This window comes from Dasypus novemcinctus, chromosome 16 (assembly GCF_030445035.2).
Source record: "Dasypus novemcinctus isolate mDasNov1 chromosome 16, mDasNov1.1.hap2, whole genome shotgun sequence".
NCBI lineage: Eukaryota > Metazoa > Chordata > Mammalia > Cingulata > Dasypodidae > Dasypus > Dasypus novemcinctus.
In genome coordinates, this window is record NC_080688.1 from 58,873,367 (window position 1) to 58,898,686 (window position 25,320).

Below are 25,320 nucleotides of genomic sequence, written 5' to 3' on the forward strand. Positions count from 1 at the left end.
GTTTTGTTCTAGCCTCTGGACTGGGTTTAAGTCTGTTTGACATGTACCTCATTCTTCTGGGAAACTTTCTGGGGTATTTGTTTCTCCTAGGGAAGAGCAGATATATTTCTCAATGCCTCTGTAGATTTAGCCCAAAGGCCAGGTTGCCTCATCTGCCTACAGCCCATTAGCCAAAGCACTGACAGGCCAAGCCTATGTGAGTGCAGAGGAGAAATATTCTAGCTATTCACCACTACATTAGCACGAAGCCTGGAACCAGGTAAGTGCCCACAGATACTTGTAAATAGAATGAATCATCAAAAAAAGAAGGATTTTGCTTTCCAACAAAACATAATTCTACTTGAGTCCTTCCAGTCATATAAGTTTGCTATTTCCCACTGCAGCATTTTTAGTTTGAGGATTTTACTTGTTTCAAATGCCATATATTGAGCTGAAATTTAACTTTCTTAATCTTCCAATTAGTCCTCCAATCCTGCTGAAAAACAAGTGCACTTTCCTTTTGATAAGACAGCCTTTCTAATACTTAAAATAATTTTTTACATTCTAAATATTCCTAATAACTTCAACCTTCTTTCCCCCAAAAATCTATTATCCAAAGTTCCCTGCTCTGGACACAAATGAGTTTGTTAATATATACATTTTAAATAATCTTAATATTCTCATGAATATAGAAATAGAACATCTATTTATAGGGGCTTGGAAACTATCTATACTCCAATTAATACAGTCATTTAAAAATAGTTGTTGTATCAAATAGATAGTACAATAAAAGGTGTTTCAAAAATTATGAGTTTAAGTAAAAATTTAAGTATAAAGGAAAACAATGTACTGAAGACCTGTATATCCATGAGCTAGATTGTCAAATATTAAAATATTCTCCATTTAATCAGAACTTTTATAAAAATAAATTACTACTTACAAAGATGAAGACTGCTTTGTATCTCTACTAAGTTCTCTTATCTTTTATTGTAAGAGATAACCAATAGCTTAAGCATTTTATAAAAATATACTGCCTTCTAAATCACAAAAACAAAACTCTATATAAATCAAATATTCAATCTCTTACTGGCCACATTCTTCGCAATTAGATTAGAAATCAATAAAAAGGATAAACAACTTATGCATGTGAACAGAATGACTATATTCACTGACTGCAGCATTCTATTTAAACTAATTATATTTTTTTCAAATACTGTACTACCTTTTGCTACAACAGTTACTGAGATGGACATATTAATTTTTTCTACTATGTAGGATTTTGAATTTATAATTTTCTGTTTACAATCCTTTCCATTTGTTTTGAATATTATACATTAGAATTTTTAAATGTTTTGCTCATTTTGCCATTACATGCTTTTTTTATCTTTGCATTTCAGTTTTGGAAATATCTTCAAGCTCACTAATTCTTTCCTTAGCTGGGTCAAGTCTGCTGGTGAGGCCATAAAGTGTAGTCCTCATTCCTGTTACAGTGTTTTTTTGTTTTCTGGCATTTCTGTTTCATTGTTTCTTAGATTTTCCATCTCTTGCTTACCTTACCCATCTGTTCTTGCATGCCATCCACTTTTTCCATTAGACCCCTAAGCATATTAATCAGTTATTTTAAGTTCCTGGTAATAATTCCAAAATCTCTGCCATATCTAAATCTGGTTCTGATGCATGTTCTGTCTCTTCAGACTGTGTGTGTGTGTGTGTTGTCTGTTTTTGTTTTGTTTTGTTTTGTTTTTGCCTATGAGTATGTCTTGTAATTTTTTGTTGAAGGCCAGACATAATATACCTGGTAAACAGGGACTGGGGTAAATAGGTCTTTAGCATCAGGTTTTGTGCTTTTCTAGCTTGGAGTTAGGCTTTGTTTGCCATTTTCTGTAGCTGCAGGTATTAGAAGCTAGAATTTCATCTGGTGTCTTTATTTTTGTCTCCTTTCTATCTTCAGTTTTCTCTAGCAACTTGTTAAATCAGGTTTGAGCCTTACAGTTTTTTTTTGTTTTTGTTTTTTGTTTTTTGTAATCTGCTGTTATTCTTTTTTTTATTTTTTATTTTTTATTTTTTTATTATTGGTTCTGTAAAAATATTACATTAAAAAAATATATATATGAGGACCCATTCAACCCCACCACCCCCACCCCACCACTCCCCCCCCAGCAACACTTATTCCCATCATCATGACACATCCATTGCATTTGGTAAGTACATCTCTGGGCACCTCTGCACCTCATGGTCAATGGTCCACATCATGGCCCATACTCTCCCCCATTCCATCCAGTGGGCCCTGTGAGGATTTACAATGTCCGGTGATTGCCCCTGAAGCACCATCCAGGGCAGCTCCAAGTCCCAAAGACGCCTCCACATCTCGTCTCTTCCTGCCATTCCCCATACCCATTAGCCACCATGTCCACTTTTCCCACTCCAATGCCACCTTTTCTCTGTGGACATTGGATTGGTTGTGTCCATTGCACCTCTATGTCAAGAGGAGGCTCAGATTCCACATGGATACTGGATGCAATCCTCCCGCTTTCAGTTGTAGGCACTCTAGGGTCCATGGTGTGGTGGTTGTCCTTCTTCAACTCCATCTTAGGTGAGTGAGGTGAGTCCAATAAATCAGATTGTAGGTGCTGGAGTCTTTTGAGGCTCAGGGCCTGGCTATCACATTGTCAGTCCAGAGATTCAGATCCCCTAAATATATCTTAAACCCCAACACCAACTACAACTCCAGCACAGTAGCATGAAAGTCTTATGAAGAGAGCGCAGAAGAGCACAGCCGGAGCGCCGATACTGCGGTTCCCCTGCCCCCCCCCAAGGAGTGAGCAACCCGTCTGCCGGTCTCACCTCCGGGCAATAGAAGCCAAATTATATCTTATAGACCAATCCTCTCCATTACCTTTCCACCAAATCGATGTCCAGACACTTCCTACCCTGCAATTATCCTGAAAAAGCCCGGCCTCGGAGAATCTCCAGCGGCTCCCAGCCTCCTTTTCCCACGAGAGACCGCAAGGCAAGTTCACTCAGCCACCATCTTGACCCCTCCTCCAGTAATCTAATCTGCTGTTATTCTATAGGAGTCCTATTGATGTGGTGGTGAGAAGTGGGGGAAGAGAAGCATTCTGTAATCCTATGATTAGGTCTCAGTCTTTTAGTGGCCCGGTGCTCCTGGGTAGTGACCCTCAAGAGCTTCTCAGCTCTGTCCTACCACCACCACTCCACATGCACTCTTTAGCTGAGCCAATAAGGTTAGAGGGGGCTGGAGTTGGGTATTTCCCTTCCCCCATGTCAGTTAGGCTGTGATAAAATAGTTTCTTTTGAGGGCAGGTCTTTGTTAAGGAAAACAGAACTTTCTGTTTTTTCCTTAATTGAGTTAAAATGACTGCTTTCTCCTCCCCTTGCTGGAAGCATGAGGGTAATTTTCACCAGTCTTCACTATGAGAACTTGGTGGGATTCCTGCAGGTAAAATTCATGAAAGCCAAGGTCTCTAAGTTGGGTCCCCCAGTGTTTCTTCCCCCCACCCCTGCCCTGCCATGGCTCCCTTGTCTATTTGCTCATTGTTTTTGCTCATTGTTTGTGCTTGTTGTCTGCTTGTTGTTTTTGCTTGTTAGTCTGCTCTTTGATTCTTACTTGTTTTTTGGTCGTTGTCTGTTGTTTGTTTGTTTGTTTGTTTTTCTTTAGGAGGCACCAGAAACCAAACCCAGGACCTCCCATGTGGAACACAGGTGCTCAGCTGCTTAAGCCATATTTGCTCCTTGTTCATTTAGGTTTTGTGCATAGTCTGCTCATTGTTTTTGCTGAATGTCTGTTCATTGTCTTCTTTAGGAGGCATTGCGAACCAGACCTGGGACCTCCTATGTGGGAGGCAGGAGCTCAACTTCTTGAGCCACATCCATTCCCCACCCCCCATATTTTTTTTTTAAAGATTTATTTATTTATTTAATTTCCCCCCCTCCCCTGGTTGTCTGTTCTTGGTGTCTATTTGCTGCGTCTTGTTTCTTTGTCCGCTTCTGTTGTCGTCAGCGGCACGGGAAGTGTGGGCGGCGCCATTCCTGGGCAGGCTGCTCATTCTTTTCACGCTGGGCGGCTTTCCTCACGGGCATACTCCTTGTGCGTGGGGCTCCCCCACGCTGGGGACACCCTTGCGTAGCACGGCACTCCTTGCGCGCATCAGCGCTGCGCATGGCCAGCTCCACACAGGTCAAGGAGGCCCGGGGTTTGAACCGCGGACCTCCCATATGGTAGACGGACGCCCTAACCACTGGGCCAAAGTCCGTTTCCCCCATATTTTTTTTATTTCCAAACTAGTCCACTCTAGGCCTCCAGCAATTTCTTATTTACACTTTAAGTATTCCTACCAGTACTGGCTCCAGGAGGCAGGCTTCTGTCCCTGGGCTTAAGATAATGGTTGTCTAATGGCTTTTTTCCTTTAAATGCAGTCTTGTTTTATCTGCTTGGATCCATTAATTTGTTCTACTTGGATTCACTGTGTTTTCTAAATGTAAGAAGTCATCTGTTCGAGGAGTTCTAGAAAATTCTCACCTATATCTTTTTAAATATCACCATTTTTCTATTTTCTTCTTTTACAACTACTATTAGATATGGTATACTGTCTTGCTGAATTCTCAAACCTCTTTCATATTTTCTATTTCTTTGCCACTATTTGCTGTATTCTGGGTTACTATCCCAGATTAATCTTCCATTTAACAAAATTTCTTTTCGGCCTGTCCATTTATAATTTCAACAACTTTGTCTTTCATTTTAAGAACTTTGATTTAATTACATAGAAATTCTGCCTATTCATTTATGACCATGTTTTTAACATGTATTCACTTATATTTTTAAAGTATCTTAACCTTACTTATTATTAATTTCCATCAGATTGTTCTATCAGTTGAAGTTCAACCCAACTGTACCATGTATTTGGTGACTTTTACTTATTTTGAATTGTTTCTTTGTTTTGTAATTTGGGATTTCAAGCTTGCTTTCAATGTCTCTGTAGGAATCCTGTGTAGCTGTGGGTGAGGACATGTCCATCTAGGACAATTCTGCATTTATTTATGTCAGGCACCCCAGCTCTCACTGGCCTGGGATAACTTTTTATGGTAGTTTCCTGATTTGGAGATGTAAAAATCACCATGAACTATATCTGTCAAACTATATACATATGAAGAATAGACCTGGGATTATGAATTTTCAGAGTAAATTAGTATTATTTTTTCTACCCAGAGTGTATCTCTGTCATTTCAATATGCTGATATGTAGTTTTTTGGTTATTTGTTCTTTTTTTAATCTACCTTTACACTGAGGGTGAAGTCTTTAAGGTTCTACCTTTTTGCTGGATTGAGCAACAACTATCTTCCTTTATTCACCTTATCTCCTGTAATTGTATGGCTATTAACACCCAAGTCCTTATATTATTAGTTTTATTAATATTATCAATATTTTCATATCTAACTTTTTTACCCACTCCAGTGATTTTAAATACATTTGTATATGCTCACTTTCACATTTAAACATGCTTGGTATATTACATTTACCCTTTCTAGATGTTTCCAATAAGAAGGTTTATATACTCCACAATATTGCCAGGGGCACAAAGACCCTTAGAGCTTTTTCTCATAGTAAGTGCTATCAAACTAGGTAAAATTGTAAACTTACTTTTTAAAAACTAAATACTATGTCTGTTAAATGAATTTGAGATTCAGCATTTCAGATTATTAGATCATGCTAAATCTGAATTATGTCATCTATTCCATTGACCTGTCTCTCTACTCTTGCTTTCATAAATATATGAATATTTGCTAAGCAGGCCTTCCTTTTTTAAAATTCTCTAATAAAAATTATATTCAGATTAGCATCTAGGACTGTGTTTTGTACACACTGGAGAAAGCTATTTCATTCATTTTAAAAATATCATGGCAATATTATGCCTACACATTTATTTTTATATTGAGCAAATTAAGGGAATGTTGAAATATTCTGTCTGACAATGAGTCACATTTCTCTGCAAATTATGTCTTCCTCCTTTCTTTATCTAACTACAAACCTGTTCTTCTTCTGTTTGAACAGTTAAACTATCTCCTACACCATGGTAAGTATATGTGAAGCCAAAACATGAACTGGTCTTAGAGGATGGTGAGGTCTAAGAAAACCACATACCTGACCAGCAGTGTCCAAGATGTCCAAATAAGCTGGCTCATTGTCGATCCTAACCTGGGTCTTATAAGCATCTTCTAAAAAACATAAGACAAAGTATAAATTTAAACATATTCATCAGAAACACATAATTACCTTTTAGATTTCATAACAAAGAATAATTTCTAAATGAGTTACTAAAAGACTGAAGTGTCTTAATTATGCTACCTAGAGAACAGTACATGGGACAAATACGTCAGCTATTTTTATATCATGCACCTCAAAATTGCATCATCTCTACATTAATAATAGAAAGTGTACATATTAAATGTGGCCATTTATGAGGTTTTATATCAACCAAGATTAGCAGCTATTAGCAATTCAGAAAAATGCCTGTTCTCCAGAGTTTTTTATAGGTCCATTGTCATAATTCTTTTTCACAGAGAAGAATTAAGAAGAATTGTGCCAGTCCAAATTTGGAGGATTCTCTACCAAGAAATAATTTACTATATTGAAGTTTCATGAATACCAATGATCCTAAAGAAAGAAGTAAGTGAAACAGTTTATTGAGATGTTCATAAGGTCTAGCTCAGAGCAGTTCATAGGAAAGAGAGGAAGGGAAGAAGGGAACACATAAGGAAAAAGAACACTGAAACACAAATTGTGAAGACACACCTTGAGGACGAGTAAAAATCAGATGCTATTCCTAATTATCATTATTCACAATATTTAAAAAGACTTTAATTTGGGGACTATTTCTTTCTCAGGCCAATAATCAAAGAAGAAAAAGCAGGGTAAGAAGAATCAGAATATCTTAGGATGAGAAAAAACTTTTGAGTTTGCATTTCTAACCAATGAGATTTGGGGAAGTCAGACAGCTCCATAAAAATATTGAATTTTGTTCACTTTAGCAAGAGAGTTGTGGCTAGTGACATAGAATTTTATAGCCCAAGACTCAAAGAGTCTTTTATATTTGTATTTCTATTTGGCTTTCATTAGCTATTTTCTGTTTAGCTTTTATTAGTGTTTTATTATGTGAGGCATACACAGTTCAGTAGTCACAATGAAAATTGCCTGACTTGCAAGTTTTTCATTCCCATTCAGAGAAAAGAACATTCTTCTGGCTTTTGAAGAACAAGACTGTCCTATTTGCCTTCAATTAGAGAAGCATGGTTTTATTTACAGTTGTTTTGTCTCATGAAGAAACTAGAAAGTCATAAAGTCCTGAGATTCTGTAGTTGATTATCACTTTTAGTTCTCTTCTTTGGGCTCTTAGAGTGCTATGAAAAGGAGAAAAAGAGATAAATGAATTTGAGAATTTAACATATGCTAAGTTCTGGAATTCCAAATCCAGTAATACCTAGTTCTTGCATTAAGAAATATATTCTATTGAGAGGAAGCATTCATGTAAAGAGCAGACTATAAAATGATGTTTTCAAGAAATAATGTCTAAATTGCTAAGTCATGAAGAGGAGAAACTGACAAATTCTATCTAGTGGGGATAGATATCTTTAAAGAGATATTAGTGTTTAAACAGCTTGTTAGAATGACTGTGATATTTCCAGCTGGAAGAAAGAATGAGGGCATTCCAAGTAGAGGTTGTACCTCCTCCCAGTAGCATATTCTAGATAAGATAAAAACAATTCCAAGAGACATACAGAAACCTGAAAGATTTCTTTCTTACATGGCTTTTAAAAAGTTAAGCCTTATTGTTCTAGAAAAATGTTGCTGTTTTTAAATGATCATCATAAGTCAATCATCATCTGTAGAGATTTTTTTTTTTAATTATACTTTCCTGGCTATACCCTGTAATTCTGAATTAGAATATCTGGCAAACGAATGTGTCTATTGTTTACTAAGATCATGCTCATCTTCCATGAGGTCCCTTACCCTTGTTTTATTATCTGTGACTGTGCTATAATCAACTTTGCAAAACTGCTGAATAATTTCTCTTTCCACCTTGTGCCAGTTCTGAGGCCACCCCTTTCATGTATACTCTCCAGTCCATCAGTACTGTTTCCATTTCTCTTCAAAATTCACCACCCCCTTGAATACATTCTTCTCCTTTGATCATTTCTCTCAGACAAAAATGAATATTTAACTCTACTCTCTTAATCCTAATTGATTAGCTCAAACAACTGTGTAGTCCTGTGGCTACTTACAGGATTCACGAGGAGGTAACTGGGGAAGGCAGGGAAAATACCTTTTGGATCCCTTCTTTCATAATATCTCTTTCCTATTTTTGTTTCTTTACAGTTTACTATGATAGTCATTCAATAATAATTTATTGAACTTCTACTCTGTGCCAGGCATTTTGCTTAGTATAGAGATAAAATAATGGATGAGACAGATTTCCAACCTATGCAAAATTGACAAAGATTTAATGGGAGAAATGCTGCTTATAACTAGGTTATGAAGCAGAGAGAAGATAAATGGATGGACATTGTGATAATAAAAGTTCTAGAAGTTATTGGAGCATACAAGGACTTCCAATGCATACTTGGAAAGTCAAGAAGTGCTGCCTGGAAGAAGTAGTACTGGAGTTAGGAAAAAGTGAAGGGAGAGGAAAATATGAAGCCAGAAGTCCAGATATTAAAGAAAGTAGGAAACAAAAAGGGAATTAGGTCATTCCAGTGTGGCTATATCCTAGAGTTAAGAGGAATGAATGTGGATGGATGAAATGTAAAAGATAAATCAGCACTAGCTTATAAATACATTAACTGGAATCATACTTGTGAGTGAAGCATCTGAAATTAGACTACCTGGATTTAAATCTTGCCTCCGCTACTAGTAGCTGTCTGATTTTTGTAAAATTGATTTCTCCAAAAAGCAGTTTTCTCATTTGAAAAGAAGGGACAGTTTAGCATTTAACCCATGGAGTTAGTTAGATTCAATGATCTAATATGTGGAAGGCACCCAGTTATTGCACAGTAAATGTTTAATAAAGATTAGGTATAGTCATTATTTTTAAGAAATGTAGACTCTATTTTGTTGCCATTTTCAGATGTGCATTTTGGAAAGCTTACTCTGGTTGAATTGTGGAAAACCATTTGTAAGGTGGAAGACTAGAAGCACAGAAAGAAGTTTAAGTAGATATTTATTAATCCAGGTGAGAAGTGATGCTGGCCTAAATTAAATAGTGGCACTAAGCTTAGAGAAAGGAGGTGACAAGTTTGAAAGATGTTTAGAGAACTAAAAGTACCTAATAATTGCTTATATGTGGGGGTCTGGAGAAGAGGAAGATGTTAGAGAACCCTCCGACTTCTGGAATTTACAGCTGGTCAGATGGGAAGACAAGCGAATCATCCTAAATTCAATATGGTATATGTTGATTTTGACATTTCTGTGACTATCAAAGTGAGGATTACAAGTATAAAGTTATCCGCGTCTGCTCGGGAGAGAGATCTGGGAGTATTCTGTCATTAAATCCATCAATACCTTCATGTATGCTAATTCCATCCTACATATTACAACCTGTTGAAATATCTACAGTAAGTCCACCTTACTGTGCCAAACACAGGTGGAACTTTCTAACCTGGAATTCGAAAGTTCCAAGAGTCTAGCCACAATCTATATTGGGTTTTATCCACCATTTATATTTTAAATAAAGAGCAAAGTGAACCATTTCTACAAGCCTTTAGAACACCATTGAATTTAATACAATTCAGCAATTATTCATACTGTTGATTTTGAGCCATAGGTAAGTAAATTAATTATTTACAGAATCCTTTGATTAAGAAAGCAAAAGTGATCAACTACAGAAGCAGATTTTCAAATAAATAATGAATATCTACCATGAGTGAGTCTTTGCTAGATGCTGGCAATATAAAGATAAACAGCCACACACAGACATACACAAAACCATGGTCTCTGAGTAGAGATAAGGCACTTATACACACTTGTGGTGAGAAATACACATATAAACACAGATATGCAATGGGATGTAAAAGTCCCAAAATTTAAAGTCATATCCCCTCCTGCAAGGAACTTCATTCCTATGACTGCATCAGAGGTTGAAGTTATGGGAAATATCGTTTGCAGAACGGTCATTCTCATGTGGATTTAACAACTGTCAGCTATTCGAAATCTATTCAGTGCCTGGCCAACCATACAATCTTTCTATTTTCTAATTCACTGCTCTTTGTACTTTCACTAATTTTCTTTTCACGAAAGAGAAATCTTGTGGAATTACTTGAAATTTCTTTGAAGATGTATGGAGCTGTTTTTCAATATCATAGGAAAATATGCACATTTTCTTTGGGAAGGATTTTGTGACCCAAAGATCACATGTGAGTCTTATAGATTTCATGTTTGTTTATTTAAACTCACAAGTCCAAAGAAGAGCCTGCTGAGGCCAGGAGCATGCTGATTAATGTTGGCGAGAAATGCTCTGTATGATTGTGATTACCTGAGCCTGGCACATGAAACATAGTTCAAATAAAGTCCTCTCTTGGGATCATAAAACTGCTTCAAAGAGACATGATGTGAATTGGTTGGAAACTAAAGCCAGGCCCTCTATCCAAGGTTTCTTTCTCTCTTTTAAAAAGTGTCTATCAGAGTATACATTCTAGTGTTGGGAATCTAGGTTGCCTGCCTGGCCTCCATAGAGACTAGTCCCTTTCATTTCCTCCCAATAAACAATCTTCTATTTCTACCATTCACTCCCTTTGAAACCTCCCATGCAGAAATGCACTGACAGAAATAGTCTATTGAATGCACATAAACATCTCCCAGAATTTCAGTCATCTGCCTATAGACTCAACCCTGAAGTAAGCTCATTTATCTTCTCCAGCCAGAGGCCAAATGTACACAAAGCTTTATCAGGCAGAAATGGTAGTAGCTGCCTGCTATCTCATTTGCACAGAAAAGCACAATGGAGCCCTATTCTTAGAGATATCTACCACCCTAAAGTTCATTTTGAAACACTAATGTTTGATTTTAGATAATTGCTTCTTTTTGGATTTGTCTTTTCACCCTTCCTCCCTAGCAGAATTTTACAAGAAAAAAACGCAGAAGGCCTGGATTTAAGCTTCAAAGCTGTCACTAACTATATGTTACTACTGGCCAGTCATTTAATCTTATTTGTAAAATGGAGATTATAATACATATTAGTAAATGCATAGGAGCTCCATAAAGATGAAAAAAAGTAGAATATATAATAGTGTTTTTAAAAAAGAAAGCATAGTTCAAACTCAAGTTATATTATTTGAGATTTCTTTTTAGTATTGCTTTAATTTTGAAATTATATTAAAAACCAGATCACTTCTGCTATCTCTATTTCGCCATGTGCAAATGCTTTTTGCCCAACAAGTAAATCATAGAGGATTTGATAGGATATTTTGCAGTAACCCTCAAAAATACAAAATTCTCAATTAATTAAAAAGCATTACAGTGTTGTGGTCTGTATAATTTCCGAGAGCAACTCATTTAATTTCTGTAGCAAAATAAATATATGCATTTAAAGTTATTTTAATACATTTTATTTGCAAATATGAAGTTGGAATAATTTAAAGCCACAACAATATTTCACTGAAAAAAAATTAGGGAGTTGAAATTTTGCCAAGTGACTTTTAAAAAGTCTCAAGATAGTTCTAATATTTCCAATATAATTTACTCCTAAATCTGAAATGTATAATTGGTATTATAGTGAAGAAATTTTTATGAAACACTATGCTGGCGGTGGAGTTGGCCCAGTGGTTAGGGCATCCGTCTACCACATGGGAGGTCCACAGTTCAAACCCCGGGGCCCCCTTGACCCGTGTGCAGCTGGCCCTTGCGCAGTGCTGATGCGCACAAGGAGTGCCATGCCATGCAGGGATGTCCCCTGCGTAGGGGAAGGGGAGCTCCACACTCAAGGAGTGCGCCCCGTAAGGAGAGCCACCCAGCGCCAAAGAAAGTGCAGCTTGCCCAGGAATGGCGCTGCACATACGGAGAGCTGACATGACAAGATGATGCAACAAAAAGAAACACAGATTCCGGTGCCACTGACAACAACGGAAGAAGCAGACAAATAAGACGCAGCAAATAAACACAGAGAACAGATAACCGGGGTAGGGGAGGAAGGGGAGAGAAATAAATAAATCTTTAAAAAAAAAAAAAAAAGCACTATGCTAGCAGAAATCTCTTGGATATTAATAATAGATCTAAAAATTTTAAAAAACAAAAATAGTCTAGTCAGTTCTTTCACTCCCCATTGCCAGTTGGAGTTTTGGTATTTCTGACTCTCTCTGGGCTATAGTTTTTTTCCATTCTGCCTTGTAGCAATTTGAGGGCCCTGGGCATCAATTTTCCAGTCTGACCCAGAATCCAGGAGAATTCTGGAGCTGTGATTGGACCTCCATGGACCTAACACAGAGGTTTAACCCAATCTTGACCCAGGAGTCTTCCTTGATGTCTATAGAAGAAAATTCCCAGAATGACACTGCCACCTCTCATCTTTTCTCATCAGAAACGTTAATAAAGAACCTGAGCAAGTTAACTCTCAACCCTGGTATCCAATTCCTTTCCTCTCTACCAGAAGATCCACTCCAACAGCAGGACAGATAAAAGGTCATAGGGGAAAAGAGAAATAATTTTCCCTACAAGAGGAGTATAATAAGGATCTTGTCATCTTGGCAGACAGAAATGTTTGAGAGGATGGTAAAACTGAAATATCTCTACTTCAACCAAACTTATCTGGTTGAAAGTGAGCAAGTAAGCACTCAATATGAGAGAGTTCAGGATGGATCAAGAAATGGAACATCCAGATGTGGCTATATTGGTTCTTCTGAGGGCTGCAGAGACCCACAAGTTCTATGGTCATGGCAGATGGAGTTCAGTGCCATGTGAGTAGGCCCTACTTTGGAGTTTGTGTTTCTGGGTAATGGAGCTGGACTCAGATGTGATCTTTGTCCATAAGCCTCTCCAATTACTTTTACCAGAACTGTAGTTGGTGCTGAGATTTAATATACACCCAGGGGGACCTGAATCTCTGGACTGACCATGTGATAGCCAGGCCCTGGGCCTCAACAGACTTGTAGCTCCTACACTCCGGTTTATTGGACTTACCCACTCATCTAACATGGAGGTGAAAAAGGTCAGCCACCACACCAGGGAGCCGAGAGTACCTACAATTGAAAGCAGGAGAATTGCATCCAGCATCCATGTGGAAGCTAAGCCCCCTCTTGATATAGATGTGGAGTGGACACGGCCATTCTAGGGTCCACAGGATGGAGGAATAGAGTATGGATTAGAGTGGACTTACTGATATTCTATTCATGAACTATTGTGATTAGTAATAGAAGAAAAGTGGCCATGGTGGCTGCTGGGGGTAGGGAGTGGGAGGAAGAGATGTGATGTGGGCGCATTTTCGGGGGTTGGAGTTGTCCTGGGTGGAGCTGCAGGGACAGTTACCAGACATTGTATGTCCTCCCATGGCCCACTGGGTGGACTGTGGGAGAGTGTGGGCTATGGTGTGGACCACTGACCATGAGGTGCAGCGGTGTTCAGAGATGTATTCACCAAATGCAATGAATGCCTCATGATGATGGAGGAGGTTGTTGTTATGGGAGGAGTGGGGTGAGGGGGGTGGGGGGTATATGGGGACCTCATATTTTTTTAATGTAACATTAAAAAAAAAATAAAGACAAAAATAAACAACAGATGTGGCTATATAATTTTGCCTGTATTATATAGTTAGGATTCTTCTGAGAAAGTTGAAATGGAGGAATAAGTATGACATGGAGTCAATTTAGCCATAAACTTCATTCTAATAATGTTCTTTCTTGCTAGTAATTTTAGAATCATTATGCAACAGAAAGCAAAAACTACTGTACATTAGGGCAAACTATAGGTTTTGATGACCCATGAGTTGTGTGATATATCTTTTTCCTTCTTGCATCATTCCTTCCTACATTGCTAGCAGTAGTTTAATAAGGAATCTGTATGGTTTGAATGTCTTGCTACCTTCAATTTACTTTAGTTTCTTCTTTGTTTATATGGAAGAACTTACTAAAATAGAGATGCATTTGAATACCATTTTTAAAATTCTTGATATACTTGCTCCTGCTATCATTGTATACAATAATTCAATAATTTATCCTCACCAAATTTCTAATAAGTAAATATTCAGCATTTCAATATTTTGTGATAGTGTCCCATGAGAAAGGAATTTTAGACATTTAGATAAGATTAGAAAATGAGAGCACAGAGAGAGTTTTGCATATGTCAACTTTCTGGAAGAGATGTCAAATATGGAGGAAGGGAAATATTACAGATAGAAGAAGGAAGAAGAGGGAAGTGGAGTTTAAGAGTGAGCTGAAAGAATATCAATGAAATATAATACCAAGGGAAGAGGCTATCCAATGTTGTTTACTTCTGCTGTTTTCCTTCTTTCTTTTGGTGATAAACACAGACCTGACTTACTTTGCAGGATACAAAGACTTATAAAATTTGCCCTGTGCCCTCCAACTATTACATGTTTAAAGTGTGATATTCACTAAAAAGAAAAATCAAAAGAATTACATTCCTAAGAGAAAAGCATCTGGAGAACTGGGATAAATAAATGCCATGCTGCAGACTTTGGACTAGTTGCATAAGGATCCAAAACCTGTTGGTACTCCAGAATGTGGTAGAAACAGAGAGGTCACTTAGGGAGTTATATGTAAGAATGTAACACAATCCATGCACCTGGAGGATTAGTTGCAACAGAAATGGCAAAGTTCAATAGGGAAGATGTTATGAAGAGATATGGAGGAATATGAAAGTGTCCTCCAAAGTGATGTGTTAATATCCACACTACCAAACTAGGCCTTCTGATGAAATTACCATCCTCAGAAATACTCAACCCATAGCAGTCTTGCAACATGGACAAATGTGGAGCAACCTTAAGCTTTTGTTAAATCCAAGTTGTTCTGGTAGCAAAGCCATGTTGACTTTTTTTTATAAAAGATTTTTGCAATCATTTTTTTAAGAAAATATTTAATTTAGGAGATTAAATATCTTGAAAACGTGGATGAATAAACAATACATTCTACATATCCTTAGTGGCCTTCAGGTCTATTTTACTTTTTTCTTGTTTAATAGCATATATTTGAATGTTAGCCACTGTTCTAAATGTTTCATATGCACTAGTTCATTTTGAAATTTATGAGGTAGGTTACTTTTACTATATTCATTTTAAAGAACATAAGCACAGGGAAATATTTAACTTGCTCAAGGTCATACAATAACTGATTGTAATGAATGAAAGCTGTTGTTATCTATTTTTTTTACTCTCCTAACATTGTATTGATATTGAACCCCTGCCTCCCACCACTTTTTTTTTAACCTTTTGCTGTCATTTAGTTCCCTGAGACCTTGTTCAATTTTTTCCATTCTTTTCTTCATCTGTTCTTTCATGTGTTTGCTTTCAGAGGCCATTTCTTCAAACTCAGCAATCCTTTCTTCTGCCTCCTCAAATGTGCTATTATATGATTCCACTGGTTTTTAAATTTCATTTAATGCACCTTTCATACCCATAAGATTTGCTATTTTTCTATGTATGCTTTCAAATTCTTCTTTGTGGTCATCCAGTATCTCCTTAGTATCCTTAATCTCTTTAGCCATCTCATTGAATTTATTAATGAGTTTGAATATCTATGATTAGTTTTCTCAACTCCTTTATGTTATCTGGAGCCCTATCATGTTCCTTTAACTGCATCATAGCTTCCTGTTTCTTGGTGTGGATTGTAATTTTTTGTTGGTGTTTTAGCATCTGGGATTACTAGAGTATTTACTCTGGGTGCAGTTTTTCTCTTTAGTATAGGGTTACCTGCTCTTTCTCCCTTGCTGGTTGTACAGTATGAGCCAAAGTTGTAATTGGTGCTATATCCTGTAGAGGCTCAAGCTTCCCTCATTGTGTCAGGGACAAATGAAGCTTCTCCCAACTTTCTCCTTTGCCAGGGGTAAGGGCAGAATCACAGCTGTGTGGAATAATGCAAGTTGTGCAGGCCCAGGCTGTAGTTACCCAGACAGACTGATGAAGCTGGGGCAGGGACGGAGCTGCAGGTGTGGGCAGCAATCTATGCAGTCCAGGTCCAAGATGACCACAGTTGTCCTGGTAGACTTCTGATTTCCAGTCTGTGCCAGCCAAAGGTAACTGCATTACCTGTATAGGCTGGTGTAGGGCCCACCAGTCTTCTTCTTGCCAGAGGTTGGGCTGAAGTCTAGTCTAGGGCTGCAGGCTGATCTGGGTGAAAGAAACCAGTTCCTGCTGTCACTGTGATTTTCTGTCCAGGCTTCCCCTCAGGCTGGGGGCAAAGTCATAATGGCAGCCACCAGCCTCTTTCTGATTTAGACAGATTCATACCACAACTTATATCTTAGCCAGCTGAGTCTACCAATAAGTAGCTGAAATCGGCAGCCAACCGTCTCCTCCTGCCCTGTTTTTGGGTAATGGAGCTACCAATTCCAACCATAGATTAGCTCCTGGGGCAGCTCATGCTGCCAGAGTAGGATAATTGCCAGCCTTTGTGGCTTGTCTGGTAATTTCCCGGAGAGGCTGGCGCTGGTCCCGGCAGCTTCCCCCCTGCTGGAGGTGGCACTGGGGCCTAGGCTACAGCTGCAATCTGACCTGTATGGAAAGAAACCAATCCCCACTAGCACTGGGATTTTCAGTCCGCCCTGCTTCCCCTCATGCCAGATGCGGAGTGAAGATAGGGGCTACCAGCCTCTTTCTGATGTGCACAGGCTCAAAATTTAGCTGTTCTCAGGATTATACTTTAGTCCGCTGACTTTATTCCTTAGTAGATGAATTTGGTGCCCAACCATCTCTCTACCCCCACCACTGATTTTGGGAAGTGGAGCTTCCAATTCCAGCCATGGAACACCTCCCAAGGCAGCTTGTGCCTTCAGTGGATGATGGGCACCAGCCTCTGTAGCTTGGAGCTCTCTACTTACTAGTCTTCTCAGCAGGTGGGCAATCTCCTCCTTCCATTCCTTCAAGGATGTGGCAGGATGCTCTTCTGGCCTCCTGGAGCCCCCAAACAGGTGCTTCAGCTAGCTCCAGATAGCTCTGGGAGTTTACTAACTGCTCTGTAGCAGGAACTGACTTTAGGAGCACCTTACTCTGCCATCATCTTGCTGATTATCTCCCCCTGCCCTGCTTTTTTGAAAACAGTTCCAAACTACATAAATGTTGCAATGAAGGGTCAATAAATTTCCATATACCCTTTACCTAGATATAGCAATTATTAATTACCGTGTTTGCTATAATGCTCTATTGTTTACTGAGATATTTGAGAGTAAATTTCAGATATGAATTGTTAAAATATATTTAAAATAATTTTCTTAAAAGGTTACTTAAATCTTAAAGACATTCACACAGACACACACCACTGGCCTGTGCTACAGGAGATTGCTACACAGTCAGACATAATGAGGGAGTGTGAGTTTCAGGGCCTTCACTGGAACCACAGGGTCCCACATGGAGGTTTGCACCTGCAGAGGGCAACTACTGGAGAGGCCATCCCAAACAATGGCTGCCCAGAGCAGGAACAGAAGATGTCTCCATTAGTAACCTTTTCAAAGGCCTTCTGGCCTAAGCGAGAGATTGCTGAGGCAGCACAGAATCATTATCATTATTCTTCCCCAAGACCCCAGCTACAGAAAACATTTCAGGGTATTTATTTGATTTTAGGGCCTCTAACCCTTTCCTCTAGGCCTAAGAAGATAAAGAAATCCATCAGAACCTGATTCCTTGGCTCACTTCTGCCAAACAGATATGGAAGGCCAGAGGACCATGTCACAGCACTGATACTGAATGCCTCATGTCCTTTGTCTCTGCCTCACTTAAACTGTTATTTTGAGGTGAGAGAGAAAAGAAGAAGCAGTAAATGTCCTCCCCTCCTGTATCAGGGTTCACTAGGGAAATAGAATCAACAAGAGATATGTTAATAGTATGTGATTCTGTACGAGTTTCTCATGCACCTGTGGGGATGTACAAGTCCAGGTTCCACAGGCAGGCTGCAACCAGGGGCTGTAATGAAAGTCCAATGAAGGTTCTTGATGAGTTCTGGGAGATGTTGGCTGTCCAAAGATGAGCTGAGAAATTCTCTCTCAATGCTGGAATCACTTCCCCTTTTAAGGCATTCAACAGACTGGGTTAAGCATCACTCATTGCTGAAGGCAATCTCCCTGATTCATGTAATTAAAACCAGCTATCTATGATTTACCACTGCAGTAGAGTCAATGGGGACTAGAGTCCATAAATGCCCATGATTACAGTTAGCCCAGTGCTTGCTTGATCAAACAACTGGGCACAATTACCTGGAAGAGTTGGCAAAATAGCCTAACCATCACATTCCACCCTTTGTGAACTCAGCAACCATGCATATTACCTTAAACCATACTTAGTCTCTAAGTAAAAGCAATAACAGACAGGTATATATATGTATGTCCACCCACAATGTTCAGCTCTCCTGTGTACAACTGGAAATGCATTACTTCCATACAGAATAGGGTGCAAGTTCTTGGGTAATACTCACTTTCAAACTTGACATCCTCAAATAATATGACATGAAATGGATACAACTTGTTATATGATAAGGGAAAAGTTTGGGGAAGAAGACAAAGAAATTCATTTTGTGTACACCTACAATCACCATCATAATGAAACAAGGAAGAAAGATTCATGACCATTATAATCCTCATTTTTGTAACTGGTCACATGGTTGAAGTTCATATTTATCACTACCTTCTTCCACTACCCATTCCATGTTTTCATTACACTCAGTAAGCTCTTCACCTGGCTGTGGTTCTTTGCCTGGTGGGGTGACCCAAACTTTCATTCCTGAAGATTCTGGGCCATTGTTAGTCCTGCTTGGACTGGGTTGTTGCAATTTTCCATTGACTTTAACCATAGGACATGGCAGTACTAGGAGATGCCCTAGAGGATCTCCTGTATTCCAGGCAAACTCTTCTTTACCCCCATTATGTAGATGCAGTCCTATTTCCCCTTCATAGTTAGGATCAATCACCCCAGCCAGTACAGTAATTCCCTTCTTTGACTGTTGATTTAGAGGTAAGAGGAGCCCAAAGTGGCGAGGAGGCAATTTTAACTTCCAGTTCAATGAAATCATTGCTGTTTCCCTGGTGACAGCATGCCTCCTTTTGAGACTAAAACCTGTAGACCATCAGAGTTTGAGGTTGCAGGGACAGGAAGCAAAAATTTTCCTAGTGGCTCACTAGAGGTAATAGTGAGTAATACTTCCTTTTCCACCCCTTGATTCCTGGACCCATGGATCCTGGTTTTGGGAGAAACAGCACCATAGAGTGGATGTTGATTTAAAGCCTCCTGGAGAACATTGCCCCAGTCCTGCAAGGTATTGGAACCTAGTTGGTGCTGAAATTGAGTGTTTAAAAGGCCATTCCACCATTCTATCAATCCAAATCCAACTGCTTCAAGGTGTTGGGGAACATGGTAAGACCAGTGAATTCCATGGGCTTGTGCCCATTCCCACACATCATTTGTTGTGAAATGGGTTCCTTGATTGGAAGCAATGCTGTGTGAAATGCATTATGTGGAATAGATAAGACATTCGGTAAGTCCACAGATGGTAGTTTTGGAATAAACATTGCATGTAGGAAATGCAAGCCCATATTCAAAGTATGTGCCTATTCCAGTTAAAACAAATCATTGCCCTTTCCATGGTGGAAGTGGTCCAAATAGTCAACATGCCACCAGCTAGCAGGTTGGTCACCTGAGGAATGGTGCCATATTAGGGTCTGAGTGTGGGTCTGTGCTGCTGGCAGACTGGGCACTCAGCAGTGGCTATAGCCAAGTCAGTCATGGTAATGGAAAGTCTGTGTTGCTGAGCCCATGCATAACCTCCATCCTTACCTCCATGTCCACTTCGTTCATGAGCACACTGGACAATAACAGGAATGGTGGGAAAGAGGCTGATTATTAGCCACAGAGGAGGTCATCTTATCCACCTGATTATTAAAATCTTCCTCTGCTGAAGTTACCCTCTGGTGAGCATTCATATGGGACATAAATATTTTCATGTTTTTTGCACACTCAAAAAGGTCAGTCCATATACCTCTTCCCCAGACCTCTTTGTCACCAATTCTCCAATCATGTTCCTTCCAAGTTCCTCACCATCTAGCCAAACCATTGGCAACAGCCCATGAGTCAGTGTACAAATGCACCTCTGGCCATTTCTTCTTCCAAGCAAAATGAACAACTAGGTGCACTGCTTGAAGTTCTGCCCACTAGGAGGATTTACCCTCACCACTGTCCTTCAGGGATGTCCCAGAAGGGGGCTCAAGTGCTCCAGCTGTTCACTTTTGGGTGGTACCTGCATATCATGCAGAACCATCTGTAAACCAGGCTCGAGTTTTCTATTCCTCATTCAACTGATTGTAAGGGACTTCCCAAGAGGCCAAAGCTGTGGGCTGGGAAAGAGAAGGTAACATGGCAGGGGTGGTGGCAATGGGCATTTGGGCTACTCCCTCATGTAACTTATTTGTGCCTTCAAGGCCCACTCAAGCTCTATCTTGTATATATCACTTCCACTTTATTATGGAGTGCTGCTGTGCATGCCCAACTTTATGGTTTGGTGGGTCAGACAATACCCAGCTCATGACAGGCAACTCAGGTCTCTTGGGAACTCGATGACCCATGGTTAAGCATCAATCTCTACTAAGGCCCAGTAGCAGGCCAAAAGCTGTTTATCGGGAAACGGACTTGGTCCAGTGGTTAGGGCATCCGTCTATCACATGGGAGGTCCCCAGTTCAACCCCCAGGCCTCCTTGACCTGTATGCAGCGGGCCCATGCACAGTGCTGATGCACACAAGGAGTGCCATGCCATGCAGGGGTGTCCCCCGCGTAGGGGAGCCCCACGTGCAAGGAGTGCGCCCCATAAGGAGAGCTGCCCAGCACGATAGAAAGTGCAGCCTGCCTAAGAATGGCACCACCCACATGGAGAGCTGACACAACAAGATGATGCAACAAAAAGAAACACAGATTCCCATGCCACTGACAACAACAGAAGCGGACAAAGAAGAAGATGCAGCAAATAGACACAGAGAACAGATAACCAGGGTGGGCGGGGGGGGGGGGGGGAAGGAGAGAGAAATCAATCAATCAATCAATCTCTAAAAAAACAACAGCAAAAGCTGTTTCTCAAAAGGGAGTAGTTATCTGTAGATGATGGCAGGGCTTTGCTCCAAAATCCTAAGGGTCTGCATTGTAATTCTCCTATAGGGGTCTGCCAAAGGCTCCAAACAGCATCTCTATTTGTCACTGACACTTTCAGCACCATTGGATCTGCTGGATCATATGGCCCAAGTGGTAGTGCAGCTTGCACAGCAGCCTGGGCCTGAGGCAGAGTCTCTTCTTGTTTCATTTCTTAACCTGAACTAGCAGTTTTCTGGCCACCTAGTAAATAGTCAGGAGCAGCACACCCAAATGAGGAATGTGTTCTCTCCAAAATCTGAAGAGACCAACTAAGTATTGTGCCTCATTTTTGGTCGTAGGAGGAGCCAGATGCAACAGCTTATCCTTCACTTTAGAAGGGATATCTCGACATGCCCCACACTACTGGAAACCTAGAAATTTCACTGAGGTGGAAGAACCTTGTATTTTAGTTGGATTTATCTCTCATTCTCTCATACACAAATGTCTTACTAATAAATCTAGAGTCTTTGCTACTTCTTGCTCACTAGGTCCTATCAACATGATATCATCAATATAATGGACCAGTGTGATGTCTTGTGGAAGGGAGAGATGATCAATATCCCTGCAGACAATATCATGACATAGGGCTGGTGAGTTGATATATCCCTGAGGCAGGACAGTGAAGGCATATTGCTGGACTTGCCAGCTGAAAGCAAGCTGTTTCTGGTGTCCTTACTAACAGCAATTGAGAAAAAAGTATTTGCCAAATCAAAAGCTGCATACCAGGTACCAGAGGACATGTTGATTAGCTCAAGCAATGATACCACATCTGGGACAGCAGCTGCAATTGGAGTCAGCACCTGGTTAAGTTTACAATAAATTACTGTCATCCTCCCTGATCCGTCTGTTTCTATACAGGCCAAATATGAGAGTTGAATGGGGATGTGGTGGGACTCAACACCCTGTATCCTTCAAATCCTTGATGGTGGCACTAATTTCTGCAATCCTTCCAGGAATCTGGTATTGCTTTTGGTTTACTATTTTGCTAGGTAGATGCAGGTCTAGTGGCTTCTACTTGACCTTCCCAACTATTATATCCCTCACTCCACAAGTCAGGGATCCAGTGTGGGAATTCTGCCAGTTACAGAGTATGTCTATTCCACTTATGCATTCTGGAACTGGGGAAATAACCACAGAATGGGTACAAGGACACACTGGGCCAACTGTGAGACGAACATGAGCTAAAACTCCATTAATCATCTGACCTCCATAAGCCCCTATTCTGACTGTTGGGTCAAAGTGACATTTTGGGTCTCCTGGAATTAATGTCACTTCTGAGCCAGTGTCTAATAATCCCTGAAATGTCTGCTCATTTCCTTTTCCCCAATGCAGTTACTCTGGTAAAAGGCCATAGATCTCCTTGGGGAAAGGTGGGAGGAAGATTAATAGTATAAATTTTGGGCAGTTTAACAGGATCCTTCCCCAAGGAGAACTGGCCTCCTCCTCATTCAAGGGGCTTTGGGTCTATAAACAGTCTCAAGTCTGGGAATTGATTAAGGGGTCATGATTCTCTGTATCTGAGTTAGGGTTTCATTCACTCAACCTATACAGATCCAGAAGAAATTTAGTAGACTGCCCATCTATTTCACTGCTAGGTATCCCATGATGTATTAGCCAATGCCATAACTCTACGTAACTCAGACTATGCAACTCAGACTATTTTCAGTGCTTTTTTGAATCTGCCTTTCATTGCAGTAGCCACACCCACCTTGATTTTGGCAATTAACTGCTGATACTTGACTTTTACCATACCAACATCCAAAAGTCCCCATAATGTTTAAGGATTCTAATTCCATTACAGTCTTCCCTACAGTAATATCTGGACTACAGGGGAGAACATCCACAGAGCTCTTCAGGGAAGATCGAGTTAGACTTACAAATTTATTTTTCAGTCCTGATTAAAGGTGTGTTCTCTGGACATTCCTGGGGTGGGTGGGCAACCCTCAAATGGTAAATCCATTCTAGCATTCCAATCTCCATAAGCCTTTAATTCCCTCTTCTACTGTGTACCAGGACATACTGGGCATCTCAACCTCAGACATGCTAGGCCATCTTTTCATTGACGTTTTAGTCAGCCACTCAAACAAACTGTTAGGGTCCTTTCTAACCCCTTGAGCTACAGTGTTGAATTCAGAATTTCTGTTTAGTGGGCCCATATCAATAAATTCAGCCTGATCTAAATTTATATTCTTTCCACCATTATCCCATATGCTTAGAATCCATTCCCACACATATTCCCCTGATTTCTGTCTATATAATTTGGAAAACTCATGCAGTTCTTTCTGAGTATACCTTACTTCCTCATGGGTCACACTTTGTATTTCACCTTTGGGGGCTTGTTGTGATTTTAGTCTAATAAGAGGTCTTGAAGATAAGAGAGGTGGTGGGATGGATAGGGAGAAGGATTAGAAATGCTTTGCAACCTACTGACCTCAGGACATTCCCTTGCATTTTCTTCTTGTGAGACAGAATTAATCTCTTCGGGCAGGGGTTGGAATGAAGTTTCCTTAGGGCAGACTGGTGGCTTGGCAGCGCATGCTGGAGTTTGGCTGGTACATGTCTCAGGGCTGGGAGGAAGTCCAGACTCCCTGGGGCAGGCCAGAGGTTGGGCAGGGCAGGCTTCAGTTTGACTGGTATCCTCCTCAGGAAGTTGTTTCAGACTCCCTTGGCAGGCTGGAGGCTGGATGATACAAGGTTGACAAGGTGTGGTCTGGACAGGCCAGGCCATGGCAGGCTTATCTGGTAAAGTCTCAGCAGAATTCAGGGTTTCAATGTCTCCACGAATATCATCATCATCCCATCTGTCTCCATTCCAATTCTCTAGATTGCACTTTTTTCCAATCAATGCCTTCACTTTAACTGCAGAAACCCTGCGGGGTTGAGATTTTAGTTTCCTTTGTAACTCCGCTACTCATATTATGAGAGTCAGAGTTTGGTTCTCAAATATTTTGAGACTGTGGCTACAGGAGACAAGAATTTCTTCCAGAGCACACGTAGAAACTTTTGGATCATCCATTCAGTGTTTAAGTTTCATATTTGAAGGTTTTAACTCATCTCTTTCTTTTTTAACAGTATCCAGACTATCTAGGAGGACCTATCAACATCATTATACTGTTTGACTCCACAAAACTCTGTTAAGGTATTGAAAACACTCTCACCCAGATCCTTGCTTCTTATAAGTATGGAAGTAGGGGAATCCAGTGATGCTATTTTGCATATCTTGATTGCCAACTTGCGCCATGGACTGTTAGCAGCCTCTTCGTTATTGGAAAGGGAGTAGTCAGTACCCTTGAGTCCAATTAGAGTAGAGAGACAATTGCAAAACTCCCAGAACCACCTCAGACACACCATGTTTAAGACTCTGTTCCTCAAGAACCACTCCCAGTACCAAGCTGTATTAGTCAGGGTTCTCTAGCAAAACAGAATCAACAAGAGATATCTGTCAACAGTATGCAGTTCTATAAGAGTCTCTCAGGCAGTCATGGGGATGCACAAATTCAGGTTCCGCAGGCAGACTGCAACCAGGGGCTGTAATTAAAGTCCAGTGAAGATTCTTGATGAGTTCTGGGAGATGTTAGCTGATCCTAAGTCAGGATCTATGCAATAATTTTCTTTCAGAAATTTTATCAGATAGAATGAGTTTAGTTATGTATTACCTCTTCAGAGAAATTAAAAGAGCTTTTATGAGTGTGACAATTGTGATCATCCCAGAATCCTACTGACTTTTCACCTTCACCTAATGGACTTCTCTGAAAAAGTTCCAAAGTGCGGTCACCCCTCGGGCTGAAGTGTGGTTTGCTGGCCTGGCAGGGGAGCGGCCGCGGTAGGCCTAATTCCGCTGCCCCCATAATAGGGTGGTTGGTCGGGCCCACCGCCACCCCTGAAGGAAGCTCGGCATGGGCGCAGAGTGCCCTCGGGTCTCCCCTTCTCGGCAGCCATGCTTCCGCGGCCGCCCCTCCTCCCGGATAGCGCCACACAATGCCTTGTGGGGCAGCACCCTTCTTC

General features: G+C 40.2%; 1 protein-coding gene across 1 annotated transcript in view; it reads right to left on the bottom strand.

The window, feature by feature from the left end:
• Positions 1 to 25,320, bottom strand: part of RIT2 (Ras like without CAAX 2) — a 408,812-nt gene that overhangs the window by 253,352 nt on the left and 130,140 nt on the right. Inside the window, exon 3 of the mRNA XM_004473764.3 lies at positions 6,140 to 6,213. Within this exon, the coding sequence (XP_004473821.1) occupies positions 6,140 to 6,213 (74 nt within the window). The remainder of the gene's footprint in view (positions 1 to 6,139; positions 6,214 to 25,320) is intronic.